A 14,437-nucleotide genomic window follows, 5' to 3' on the forward strand; every position below is an offset into this window, starting at 1 on the left:
AAGTGCCAAAATTAATGATTCAGCACACCATTGTTACTGACCCCAGTTCTATCTGGTATATAAAATAGAGTAATATGACTACAAACAGTATAAGTATATAAATAATCTATATCCCTTGAGCAGTCCTCAGAGTGAAAAAGAGGAAGCCAACAAAGACTTATAATAAATTAATTTTATTCTTAATTTCTTCACCTTAAAGTACTGATAATCACTCAATTACCCTAGCCATAGTTATAGCTTGGAAAATAATTTTGCTGTTGCTATTCCATTCAGAGTTTCTTGAAGGTTTTTTAACAGCATGTGTAATTCTGCAAAATAGTTATTTACAAATGGTATTTTTTTCCTGAAACCTTCACTGGACTTGAATGAGGCCCCTAAAAGCCCTGTGACTCTAATATGAGTTTCCTATTGATAAGGCTACATCTTTTTATAAAAAGTTAATCTCATGGTCTATATAATACTGTTCTCAACTCTGGTTGCATATTAGAACCACATAAGAAGTTTTGTAAAAACATTCCAGGTCCTGCTGATTTAATACTTGGATGGGGTCCATGTATTGGTGGTATTATTATTATTTTTAAATTCCCCAGGTAATTCTAATGTGGATTTAGGATTGAGAACTATTGAGTTTAATAACTCAGTTTTGGAGATTTAGCACAGTAATAATTTCCATGAATGCCTTACACATTCTCATCACTACCTCAATGAAACTTCATGGAAACTATTAGTTTTTAATAAAATTTCAAGATCACTTCAAAGTATAGTCAATGTTTAAAACTATTTCTAATTTGTCACATATAACAGATATTTGGAATGCATTAATCTGTATCACACATGTAGAAATAAATTCAGGAAGACTTTAAATTGTTAATATAGTCAAAAAGTTACATGGACTCAAAATTAGTTCCCTTAAAATTTTATACAAATTTTAGAAAATTTAAATATTTTGGTATTAAATAAAAATTTATTATTTTTTTAGCCCCCCAAATAAACTGGGAAACCAATGAAATCAGTTACAGAATAAAATACTTTAGTTTGTATAGTTTGTGCTTATTGATACACTATGTGAAATGTTCTGAAAATGATTCATAAGAGTTTGATATTACTAGCATTTACTCCCTGCCTGTCACATCCTTCAGTACAGTGATGTCTTTTTATTTTTATTTTTTTGTGATGTCTTTTTAAAGAGATGGTCACTCAGCCTAACTAGAACACAGCTCCTTCAATGTCTGTTTTTGGAATTGAGTTATTTTAATTGATAATGAGAATCCTAAAAGCTCTATGACTTTAATGTGAATTTCATTAGATTGCATCTAATGAGATATAGAAATCTGGGTTAGAAGGCCCTTCTAGCTGTAAGTGTGATGTCCATGGCTTTAAAACTTCTCTTTGCATAGGTCTGTGATGGCTTCATTTCTCAAAAGAAGTTCAGCAACTTCTGATTTCACTAAATTACACTATTTTTCCCTCAGAATTTTTCTTACCACTAAAAAATGAAACATGATCAGCTTCAAGTTTTGCTTGTAAGTTACTGATATAAACTTTACTAGATTTAACATGCTTCGTGTTTTAGTTTTTAAAACAACTTCATTGAGATATACTTATCTACAATAAAATGCACTCATTTTAAATGTATTGTTCAATAGGTTTTGACAAATTATTTATCCATAACCATCATACTGAAGTATTTAAGAAACTCTCCATCTGTTGAAAGTTCCCTCATGTTTTTTTGTAGTCAATACCTACTCACCCACTAACAACGACTAATCTGTTTTCATTCTGCCTGAAAAACTTTTGGGAGTATCTCTTACAGTCCAGATACTGGTGTAGTACAGTGGTGTTTAGCTGTTGTTTGTTTGAAAATGCCTATTTTGCCTTTGTTTTAGAAGGAAATTTTAGTTAGATATAGACTGTAAGTTGGTAGTTTTTTTTTCTTTCCCAAAACTTTAAAAATAGTTTCACTGTCTTCTGGCTTGAAATTAGTGTGGTCTATCGTATTTTTGTTCACCTGCATGTGATACATCTCTTTCCCCCTCCAGCTTAATTTAATTTTGATGTGCTTTTGTGAGGGGGGTGTGTACACATGCACATGGGTGCACCCTTATCCTTCTTGGAGTTTGTTGAGCTTCTTTGATTTGTGGGTTTATAGTTTCATCAAGTTTGAAACATTTTCAGCCACTGTTTCTTAAATGTTCCCTCTCCCCTTTGTGAGATTTTATTTAAATGTATGTTCGATTTAGATATTGTTCCTCAGGTCACTAACATTCTGTTATATATTTATATATCTTTTTCCATCTTTTTTCTCCCAATGTTTCAGTTTGGATGATTTCTGTCCACTAATCTTTTTGTCTGTAATGCCTGCACTGTTAAGTCCATCCAGCGTAATTTTAATCTCAGATATGTTTTCAGATCTAGAAGTTCTATTTGGTTTCTCCAAAAATTTCATTTTCATTATTTTCATTTTTCTTTAATTCCTTGAAAATATTGACAAAAGTTATCTAAAATTCTTGCCTGATAATTCTATTATTTCTGTTATTTATGTATCTGATTATATTGACTAATTTTTCTCCTGGTTATGGGCCGTATAGCTTTCTGCCTTTTCACATGTCTAGTAAGTTCTGATCTGAGTGTTGGACACTGTGAACATTATGCTGTATGTCTAGGTTTCAGTCTTCTTTAAGAGAGTGTTGTTTTTTTTTCGACAGGTAGTTGGAATACCTGTGGATTTTTCTGAGGCTTGTCCAGAGGATATGTCCAGGTAAAAAGCCTGTGATCATAGGGGTTACCTCATTTGTTTCCCTTTTTATTTCAAGATCATATCTTATACTACCTGTTCTGTACTGTCTAAAAATAATTGTTTCATATATTTTATTCAGAATTATAGTTGTTTACGGCAGGAAAGCACTTCACCATAGCCAGAAGAAGTCTCCTGTTTTGCTTTTCTAATTTTGCCATAATTGCTCACTTATTGGATAAATTAGGCCAAGGTTATTAAATTAATCTTGATAGCAGCCTACTAAGAATCTCATAAATGTGTTTACTCATAAAAAATAAAGTGCATGAACATTTCAGGAAATTTAGTACGAACGTCATACTCATTTGTGGGAAAAAACCAAAGTAAATACCATACTAGAAATAGAATAGAAACACAATTTCTAGCTAATTGTGTCATATTTTCATTAAGAACTTAATGTCCACATGGATTATAATTTTCAAGTTGCTTTTTATAATCCAGTCTTTAATAATGTTACTTATATTACATTATACTTTCTAACAGCTTTCATGTTTTTCAGAAAATAACATTCATAAAGCATATTTTTCTAAATATGAGAGATGGAAAAAGAAGAATAGAAGCAGAGAGAAAAATGGAGTAAAAGGCTAAAAAAATATTAAAAACTTATTTCACTAGTATCTGTGATGAATTTGTGCTGATTCATCCAAACATACCCTTGGTTAGAGGTATGTTCTCTTTAGTGGAGAACACTGCAAAAATGGGACAGAATTATTGTTAGATATTAAAATATTAAAAAAAATAATGTATTTAGAGTTTCATACTTGCAAACTGCTTAGATGCTGATCTTCTAGGAGTTTCTGAGTTTCCTCTAGTTTAAGCTGGAATGCATCTTTGTTGGTAGTCAGGTTTGCCTTGCTGTTTTCCTTCATTTCTTTATCACAATTGATTTTGGATATGAAATGTTTCTGATGCTTGTGATCATTTTTTGACAATGATGAAGGCAAGGAATTGTCTATAACTCTGCGAACCATACATAAAAAATGTTTAGTACATTTAAATAAAGTCAACATACATATGACATATTCATGTAATATGTGTTTGTGTGTGTCCAGATAATCACATATAAGGGTATTGGAGAAATATATAGACATATTAGAATGGGAATTTAAAGGAGTCAATAGTAGAATAAAAATGGATGTGTGATTACAGTGCCAATAAAACACTCCCTATTCATGTAGGAATGCCCAATTATTCATGGCTTTGATTATTAAATCCAATTCCTCTATTGTTTGGGATAGATGTAGAAGTAATTCCTGTAGATGTATAGAGCCAGTCCTCAGTTCTTTAAGAGCATTCCTATCTGGATAATAATATGCGGCATTACCCACGTTGATGTCATGGATGGTAGGTATTCCTATAACTCTAATAGAGTTGGTTGAAGATTCAAGCAGATAGAAAATAAAATTTCTTGTTGGGGTAGATAGAAATTTCCATTTAACTTTACTGTTTGGAAGCTTGGATTTTATTGCATGGAGGAGAGTGTACATATTTGTTTTCAGTTGTATCACAAATATAAGTGTGGTTTTCATGCCACCTTTAATAGTCTATTTTAGTGTGTTAAAGTGCCACCCCCAAATTATCAGTGGATGATATCATCTTCTTTTAGAATTTCACATCTCCTGGAAACTACAGCATGTTACATTTCAGTATATGCTCAAAGTGAAAAGCAAAGAAGAAAGGAAGATTTTTTGGGGGTGGGGTGTGAAGTATATAAAATAGCTGACTGCTGTAGCATTAGGGCCAGTAGTATGAATCCCAAGGGTACTTATTCCCAATTCATTTGAATTATTCCCAATTCAAAGGGGATTAAAATGTTTTGGAAGGTGACACATGGCCACATGTGACATATATCTATCTCCAATACCCATATATATCTTTATTTGGACAGCCTAGAATAATCAAAATCAATGATTACTAGATTCCTGACTATCCTTTTGTACCCACAGAGGGATCAATGGGAGCAAAAAGGTATCTAACACAAGTTCCTGAACATTGAGAATATGTTTCTCTCTCTCCCTTTTAGGTTTCCTACTCTTACATATTCCTTCCCCTTCAGTCACCCTTCCCAAATGAAATATTGGTAAATCTACAAAATATCTAATAAACTAAATTTATTTACCTTTAAAGTTGTCGTCTCTCAACTTTTTCTTCTCTATTTCTTTCTTCTCTACTCCACTTGCTTCTCTTCTCTTCTCTACTTTCTTCCCCCAGTGAGGAGGATTGAAGGAATGGATAGAAATAAAAGGAGATGGGGAGGTAGAAAGAGAGGAAGAGTGAAACATGGGGGGAAAGGAAGAAGAAATCATAAAGGAAGAAGAAACAGGAGGAATCGGGGACAGGAAATCTAAATTTGTTGGAGGCAAATACAGAGAGGGAGATGAATGCAAAGGAGAGGAAAAAAGAGGGATAGATGAAAGAGGTAAGAATGGAGAGGTAGAAGAGGAAGGTGAAGGAGAGGAAAGAACAGATGAAGAGGAAGAAAACTGTACAGAGGATGAAGAGGAGGATATGGAAGTAGAAGGAGATGAGGTCAAAGAAGAGGATGGAGAATGATCGGGAGGTAGATGGGAGAAAAATGATGTAGGTGGATGATCTACAAAGGCCTGGGGCAGATTTGACAAAGTTATGGTTTGTGGGACAGATTGCTGGACTGACTGAAAAAGATCTAAGCTAGCAGGATGTTTGGGCAATGGAGTGGTAGAAGAAAGAGTGGGGACTGGTTGATGAGGGGGATGATTGGATAAAGAGGAAGGCTTCAAAACAGGGAGACCTTCCAAAGGGGTTGGGGAAATAATCAGTCGAGCTGGAAGGGAACGACGAACAAGGGCAGGCATTAGAGTGGTTGGGGTAGAATGTTGTGCTGAAAGGAAATGTTTGGGTCTGAAAGTTTTGTAAAATAACTTGCTCTGTGAGTCAGAATCAGGAATGACTGGTGAACCTCGGGGTGGGTGGGGTAAATGGTCAGGTGGGCCAGAAGGAATTGGGGCTGGTAGACGAGGGAAACTGCTAGAAAAGCTGGAAGTAACTGGGGCTGGAGGGCGAGGAAGATATTTGATTGGGTAAGACAGTAATGGGGCTGGTAAGAAGTTCTTAGGAAGAGTAGAGGGGACAGATGGACAGATAGGCAGGGTATGGGGCTGGCGGGTAGGAGAAATAGTTGGATAGCTAGGAAGAACTTGGGAATGGTGTGACAGCAATGGGGCTCTTAAAGGAGACAGCTGATCAGGTAAGTAGGGGTCAGATGTGGAGACAGCTGGACAGGCAGGAATGGATCTGCACAGGTGGAAAAGTATTTGAACAGGGAGTAGAGAGACAGCCTTATTAAGATGGTTTTTTGGTTTATTGGGCTGTCTCTAGGCTTTCAATTCATATTATGCTTTGTTCTGAGGGTCCATGCATTATGTTCTCATCAACCAGTGTCCTCTCATGAGCTGAGAAATGTACATAGCTTACTTATTCAGGTTCCCCTTTCTCATTCCTTGCTCTTAGAGTATTTTCACTTCTGAGAGGTCTGATAGTCATACAGATAATGAATAGGGGCTAGAAAATCTGGTTTAAGGTACTGGTAAAAGGGCAAATAGAGATCAAATAGATTACTGTTCAGCTCTGGCCAGGTTTCTCAGGGTAGCCTCTGATTCAGGATCAACTGTCTCACCACAAATACATGGATATTGGAGATAGATATCTAACAACATCATTTTAAAGTGTAAAAATATGGGGAAAATATAGCTTATTTTACCCTATATCTACCAGAAGGGTCAAGTACATTATCTTTGTGGTAAGGATTTGGTTATGATGGAAGGCTTTTATTTTCATTTGTCATTTATTAATATTCTTATATCTCATTTCCTTAGTAGCTTTCATTTTCATATGGACATAAGTCTCTGATTTTTCTTGAGGCTTAAGCATTGAAGGCCCTTCATTTTTTTCATACTTTTTTTTTTCTTCTTTAGATTATCAGATTACAACATCTTAAATTATTTTTATATACCACTAATATTTTCTACACTAGAACAGTCATTTGTGAGTACTGATACAGCTCCCTTTCTTTGAAGCTCCCTGTTTCTTGACATTATTCTTTAACACATTTTAGGCTTATATTGTACAGAAAGTGTATTTTTAATGTGACAAAGCTTACAAGTATTTGTAGTTTAACTATATTTTCAATGATAGTACATACAAATATTTCTATTAATCTAACACCTGATCTTTAATATTCCAAGCTGTCATATATAGTATAGCATTTTATAGTTTACAAAACATTTTTACATACATTATTTAATACTGTTAGTTATCTATAGAGAGGAGTTCAACTTTTAAATAAGCAAACAATAGTGTTCTCTCTATAAATTGTATTAACTCATTGTTTTCCAAATACATAAAATTTATGTGTATGTATACATTGGTATAGATATCATGAAGTCATAGTCATAATAGTATACTACAATAATAATTGAAAACTATTATAGTCTAATTTACAATGGAGATAATTTCTCATAAAACAAAGTTGATATAATGGTCCTAGCAAGATTTGGTATAATGATAACTATATGTTTGCTGCAAGGAAATCAAAGTTGTCTGATGCATTCTCTCTTCTAAGACTTTAAGGAACTATACACTGTTGAACGAAAAGGTCTATCCTTTCATTCATAGTGCAAAAGGGCTTTTTAAATTGAAAAATATGATAACACAAAGGATAATAATACACAGAAAAAGAAACCTGATGGTGAAGAAAATCTGTACACAAAAATGCACATTACTTCTACATGAAATGATTTGGAATTTTTTATCACTCTAAATTCCCCTTGACCCTAAATCCCCCCTGTAATTGTCTGTCATCTTCCTTTTGAGACAAAACTTTCGAGTACTCTAAAATTATACTGTGTTCACTGCCTCAACTTCCATTTGTTCGTTAACTTACTGCTATCTGGCTTCTACCTCTGCTGCTTCAATGTACTGCTTTTGCTAGTGATTAACTGATCAACCTGACTGCAGAACTAGATACTTCTTAATCTTTCTTGACTTTAATTCCCTGTATTTCCATATCATTGTACATATATTCTGACTTCTCTGGTTTTTTCTTTTCAGGGTCTTTTTTGAGTTTCTCTTTCTCTGCTTGGATATGCTGGAATTTTTGAGAGTTATGTGATCCTCTTCTTTGCATCTATCCATACTCTCTGTGTAATCTTATTTATACTGTCTGTGTGATCTTATCTGTATCTGTATGTGAGTGAAGGGTTAATAAAGTCCATCCTCTGTGGACCAATTCAACTTTGGGTTACTTTTCTAACTCTGTTCCCCAGATTACTAGTAGAAATTGAACTGTGTTTCAGGCACACTGACTATGTGAAAAATGACCCTTCATTGGTAAATTGTATCTGTACTGAGAGGACTGTGAATAAATCATAGATACCTGGTAGGAAGCTATAGCTTTGGATTTCCCTGAGTGTGGTAATTTTTATAACTGGACATATCTCTTACATGGAAGCTATTCATTTAGAGCTATTAACAAGAAATATTGGCTCCTGTTTGGAACATGGGATTTCTAACCCAGGGTGGCTGTCTGCGCATTGTGACATCATTACTTGTGAGAAGAGAGGCACAGCAAAGATGAGCCCTTTGATTGTTTTGTGGCGTGCCATGAGGAGTTGTCCTATTGAAGAATGTTGTCTGTTGACTTGCAATGTTTTATGTCTTCTAATTGAGGCCAAATCTGATCTATTGTAGTCATGGGAGTTTGATTGTTTAGCTGAACCAAGACCACCACTGGTTGGGTATTGAACCACAGCTTTAACTTCATCTATTCATTGATAACTACTGTATCTATATTCATGGCCCAGACATCTTACCAATGAGAAATTGACTCCACAATAACCCATAAGTGGCTCAAACTCATAGTTTATCATCATCCTTTTAGTTACTCTTTTCCTTAAACCTCTTTGACCTGAATAGTCCTTATTTTGATAAATGGTTTCACTATTCATTAACTGACCAAACCCAATCTCCAGAGTCACCCTTAATTCCTCCCATTCACCTCTCAGTTCTTAAGAAGTTACCAAATCATGTTGATTCTACCTCCTAAACAGGTCTTAAGAAGTCATTGTTTTCATTAACTAAAGTACCATTTTATCTGGTTTTCCTCCCACTTTTAGTCTTACCTTACTCTTTGTCATTCTGGTAATATTCCTAAAATATAAATGTTACATGTTTGCTTCAAATCTTTCAGCAATTGTTTTTAGGACAAACTCTTTAACAAGGCTCTTCATGATTTAACTCACAGCTTCCTTTCTAAACAAACTAACTGCCTACAATTTCTCACTGTACACACTAGTCAAAATGAACTACCTATGAACTTATGGTTAAACCAACAGGGACCTACTGTATAGCAGGGAACGCTGCTCAACATTCTGTAATAACCTAAGTGGGAAAAGAATTTGAAAAAGAATAGATATATGTATACATATAACTGAATCACTTTGCTGTACACCTGAAACTAACCCAACATTGATAATCAACTATGCTCTAATATAAAAACAAACAAAAACACCAAATGAACTACCTACTTTCAGCTCCCTTAATACAACACATCCTTTCATATCTTGGTTCCTTTTCACACACTACTTGTTTCCTCTTTCTGGAGTTCCCTCTCAATGTCTCTGATGAACATCTTCCTCACCTATTAAGCTTCAGGTCAAGTTTATATCCTCTGAGAAGCTGTCATTATGCCAGCAATGTTTCTCTTTTCAAAGTATTTCCTGAATATCTCTGACATGCATAGCACTGAGCTAGGCACCATAGGAAATATCTGCATGTGTAAGATTTAGCCATTGTTCTCTACAATATTACAATCTGGTTGGGGAGATATAAGTACACATAAAAATTGAGCAACAACATATAAAATCTCGATTTTAAAATTTATTTCTATAGTCTTGACGTCTTGTTTCATCTTAGGCCAAACTGTTTTTATACATTTCTGCTTGGATATTTACTCCCTAAACTCAGAAGGCTCAAATGAAATTTAATAATATCTTGCCAAACCTGCATCCTTTCATTACATTCTTTTTAATTTTTAAAGTCACAAAATTCCCTCAATTATCAAGACTCAAAATTTTAGCTTCTTTTGATTTTTCTGTTTTTTTCATTTTCTTTATTCCACCATACACCAATCTCATAATCTACTCTTTCCATGAAAATATCTTTTCCTGTCTTTCTTTTCTATTTCACTACCACCCTTTTAACATAAATCCTTTTAAATTCATGGTTGGATACCTCTTGATTTTCCTGCAGAATTCTCTTCATACTCAATTTTTTTTTCCATATCAAGGGACATTTTTATTCTATATGAAACCTATCACATTACTCTTATTTTTTAAAAATTAATTTATTTTTTATTGATTTACAATATTGTGTTAAATTCAGGTATACAGCACCTGATTCAGTATTTTTGTGGATTATGCTCTGTTATAGGTTATTGTAAGATAACAGGCAAAGTTCCCTGTGCTATACATTATATTCTTGTGGTTTATCTATTTTATATATAGTAGTTTGTATCAGTTAATCTCATACCCCTAATTTGTCCTCCCCCCCACCCCAGCAACCACAAGTTTGTTTCTATATCTGTGCATCTTTCTGTTTTGCATGTACATTTATATGTGTTATTTTTTAGATTCCACATATAAGTAATATCATACAGTATTTGTCTTTGTCTGACTTATTTCACTAAGCATTGTATTCTCTAGGTCCATCCATATTGCTGTAAATGGCAGAATTTCATTCTTTTTTTATGGTTGAGTAATATTCCACCATATATATAACACATCTTCTTAATCCAATCATCTGGGAACCTGGGATACTTCCATGTCTTGGCTATTGTAAATTATGCTTCTATGAGCACTGGGATGCATGTATGTTTTTGAATTAGTGTCTTTGTTTTTTCCAGATATATACCCAGGAGTGGAATTACTGGATCATATGGTAGTTCTATTTTAGTTTTTTGAGGAATCCCCATACTGTTTCCCATAGTGGTTGCACCAACTTACATTCCCACCAACAGTGTACAAGGGTTCCCATTTCTCCACATCCTCTCCAACATTTGTTATTTGTAGACATTTTGGTGATAGTCAGTCTGACAGGTGTAAGGTGATACCTCATTCTAGTTTCAATTTGCATTGCTCTAATAATTCGAGTGACGCTGAGCATCTTTTCATACGCCTGTTGGCTATCTGTATGTCTTCTTTGGAAATACATTCATTCAGGTCTTCTGTCTGTTTTTTGGTTGGGTTGTTTGTTTTTCTGCTGTTGAGCTGTATGAGCTGTTTATATATTTTGGCTACTAACCACTTATCAGTCATGTCATTTACAAATATTTTCTCCCATTCAGTAGGTTGTCTTTTTGTTTTGTCTATGGTTTCCTTTGTTGTGAAAGGGTTTTATGTTTAATTAGATTCCATTTGTTTATTTTTGCTCTTATTTCCCTTGCTTTAGGAGACAGATACAAAAAATATTGCTATGATTTATGTCAAAGAGTGTTACACTTATGTTTTCATCTAGGAGTTTTACAGTGTCTAGTCTTAAATTTAGGCCTTTAATCCATTTTGAGTTTATTTTTGTATACAGTGTTAGAGAATGTTCTAATTTCATTCTTTTACACATAGCTGTCCAGTTTTCCCTGCACCACGTGTCTTTCCTACATTGTACATTCTTGCCTCCTTTGTCATAGGTTAATTGACCATAAGTGTGTGGGTTTATTTCTGGGCTCTTTGTTCTGTTCCATTAATCTATGTGTCTGTTGTTGTGCCAGTACCACATTGTTTTGATTATTGTAGCTTTGTAGTATAGTCTGAAGTCTGAGAGGGTTGTACCTCTAGCTTTGTTCTTTTTTCTCAGGATTGCTTTGGTAATTCAAGATCTTGTGATTCTATATAAATTTTAGGATTATTTGTTCTAGTTCTGTGAAAAATGTCATGAGTATTTTGATAGAGACTGAATTAAATCTGTAGATTGCTTTGGGTAGTATGTCTATTTTAATAATATCACTCCCTTCAATCCAAGAGCATGTGGGATCTTTCCATTTCTTTGGATCATCTTAAACTTCCTTCATCAGTGTTTTATAATTTTCAGAGTATAGGTCTTTCACCTCCTTGGTTAAGTTTATTCCTAGATATTTTATTTTCTGATGTGATTTTAAACAGAATTGTTTACTTTCTCTTTCTGATATTTCATTATTAGTGTATAGAAAGACAACAGATTTCTGTGTATTATTCTTGTATCCTGTAACCTTGCTGAATTCATTAGTTCTAATAGTTCTTGGGTAGAGACTTTAGGGTTCTCCATATACAGTGTCATGTCATCTGCAAATAGTGACAGTTTTACCTCTTCCTTTTCAAATCTGGATACCTTTTATTATTCTCCATTGTCAGATTGTTGTGGCTGTGGTTCCAATACTATGTTAACTAGAAGCAGCAAAAGTGGGCATTGTTGTCTTGTTCCTGATTTTGAAGGAAAACTTTCTTTTTTCACAATTAAGTAAGATGTTGGCTGTGGGTTTGTCATAAATGGTTTTTATTATGTTGAGATATATTCCCTCTACACACACTTTGATGAGAGTTTTTAATCATAAATAGATATAGAATTTTGTCAAATAGTTTTACTGTATCTATTGAGATACTCATGTAATTTTTATCTTTCCTTTTGTTAATATGGTGTATCATATTGATTGATTTGTATATGTGAACTATTCTTGTGACCCTGGAATAAATCCAACTTGATCATGATGTATGATCCTTTTCATGTATTGTTGGATTCAGTTTGTTAATATTTTATTGAGGACTTTTGCATCTATGTTCATCAAAAATACTGGCCTGCTATAAAAAGGGATGAGATGGAGCTATATGTAATGAGGTGGATAGACCTAGAGTCTGTCATACAGAGTGAAGTAAGTCAGAAAGAGAAAGACAAATATTGTATGCTAACTCACATATATGGAATCTAAAAATGGTACTGATGAACTCAGTGACAAGACAAGAACAAGGACACAGATACAGAGAATGGACTGGAGAACTCGAGGTTTGGGGGGGCAGGGGGTGAAGGGGAAGCTGAGACGAAGTGAGAGAGTAGCATAGACATATATATATACTACCAACCGTAAAATAGATAGCCAGTGGGAAGTTGCTGTATAACAAAGGGAGTTCAACTCGAGGATGGATGATGCCTTAGAGGACTGGGACGGGGAGGGTGGGGGGGAGTCGAGGGAGGGCGGGAATACGGGGATATGTGTATAAAAACAGATGATTGAACTTGGTGTATCCCCCCAAAAATAATAAATAAATAAATAAAATTAAAAAAAAAAAAGAAAAAAGTTTCAAAATCCAAAGGAAAAAAAAATACTGGCCTGTAATTTTATTTTTTTGTAGTGTCTTTGCCTGGTTTCGATATCATGGTAAGGGTGGTCTTATAGAATGAATTTGGAAGTGTTCCATCCTCTTCAAGTTTTTGGAATAGTTTGATTAGGACAGGTATTAGTTCTTCTTTATATGCTTGGTAGAATTCCCCTATGAAGCTGTCCTGTCCTGGAATTTTGTTTGCTGGGCATTTTTTTTTAATTGCAATTTCAATTTCACTTCTAATGATTGGTCTGTTCAAATTGTCTGTTTCTTCTTGGCTCAGTCTTGGCAAGCTGTATGTTTCTAGAAATTTGTCCATTTCTTCTAGGCTGTCCAGCTTGTTGGCATATAACTGTTCATAGCATTCTCATAGTTTTTTTGTATCTCTGTGGTATTGGTTGTTCTTTCTCCTCTTTCTTTTCTTATTTTTTTTATTTGGATCCTCTCTCTTCTCTTCTTGTTGAGCCTGGCTAAAGATTTATCAATTTTGTTTATTTTTTCAAAAAACCAGCTCATTGATCTTTTATATTGTTTTTTTTTCTCTCCTAGGAAATGTCTTTTTTAAAATTGAAGTATAGTTGATTTACAATATTCTATTTTAGGTATACAATAAAGTGATTCAAATATATGCATATATATTTTTATATATACACACAAACATATATATATTCAGATTGTTTCCATTATAGGTTATTACCAGATATTGAATATAGTTCCTTGTGCTATACAGTAAATCCTTGTTGCTTATTTATTTTATGTACAGTAGTTTGTATCTGTTAAACCCATATTTCTAATTTATCCCCCCCTTTCCCTTTGGTAACCATATGTTTGTTTTCTATGACTGTGAGTCAGTTTCTGTTTTGTACATAGATTCATTTGTATTACTTTTTAGATTCCCAAGTTTATGTGATATCATTTCCTTTCTTCTGCTGACTTTGGGCTTTGTTTATTCTTCTTTTTCTAATTCTTTTAGGTGGTAGGTTAGGTTGTTTATTTGAGATTTTTCTTATTTCTTGAGGAAGGCCTATATTGCTATGAACTTCCCTCTCAGAACTGCTTTTGCTCTATCTTATACATTTTGGAAAGTTGTTTCTACTTTCATTTGTTTTGAGATATTTTCTGATTTACTCTTTGATTCCATCATTGACCCTTGGTTTTTAGTAGCATGTTGTTTAGTCTCCACATGTTTGTTCTATTCTGTTTTTCTTTCTCTAGTTGATTTCTAATTTCATACCATTGAGTTTGAAAAAAAATGCTTGAT

The 14,437-nt window shown here is 33.9% G+C and overlaps 1 protein-coding gene across 1 annotated transcript in view; it reads right to left on the reverse strand.

Moving 5' to 3' along the window:
- CEP126 (centrosomal protein 126) overlaps window positions 1-14,437 on the reverse strand; it is a 129,364-nt gene that overhangs the window by 33,776 nt on the left and 81,151 nt on the right. Inside the window, exon 5 of the mRNA XM_057695482.1 lies at window positions 3,556-3,754. Coding sequence (XP_057551465.1) covers window positions 3,556-3,754 — 199 coding nt within the window. The remainder of the gene's footprint in view (window positions 1-3,555; window positions 3,755-14,437) is intronic.

Source organism: Hippopotamus amphibius, chromosome 9 (assembly GCF_030028045.1).
Source record: "Hippopotamus amphibius kiboko isolate mHipAmp2 chromosome 9, mHipAmp2.hap2, whole genome shotgun sequence".
NCBI lineage: Eukaryota > Metazoa > Chordata > Mammalia > Artiodactyla > Hippopotamidae > Hippopotamus > Hippopotamus amphibius.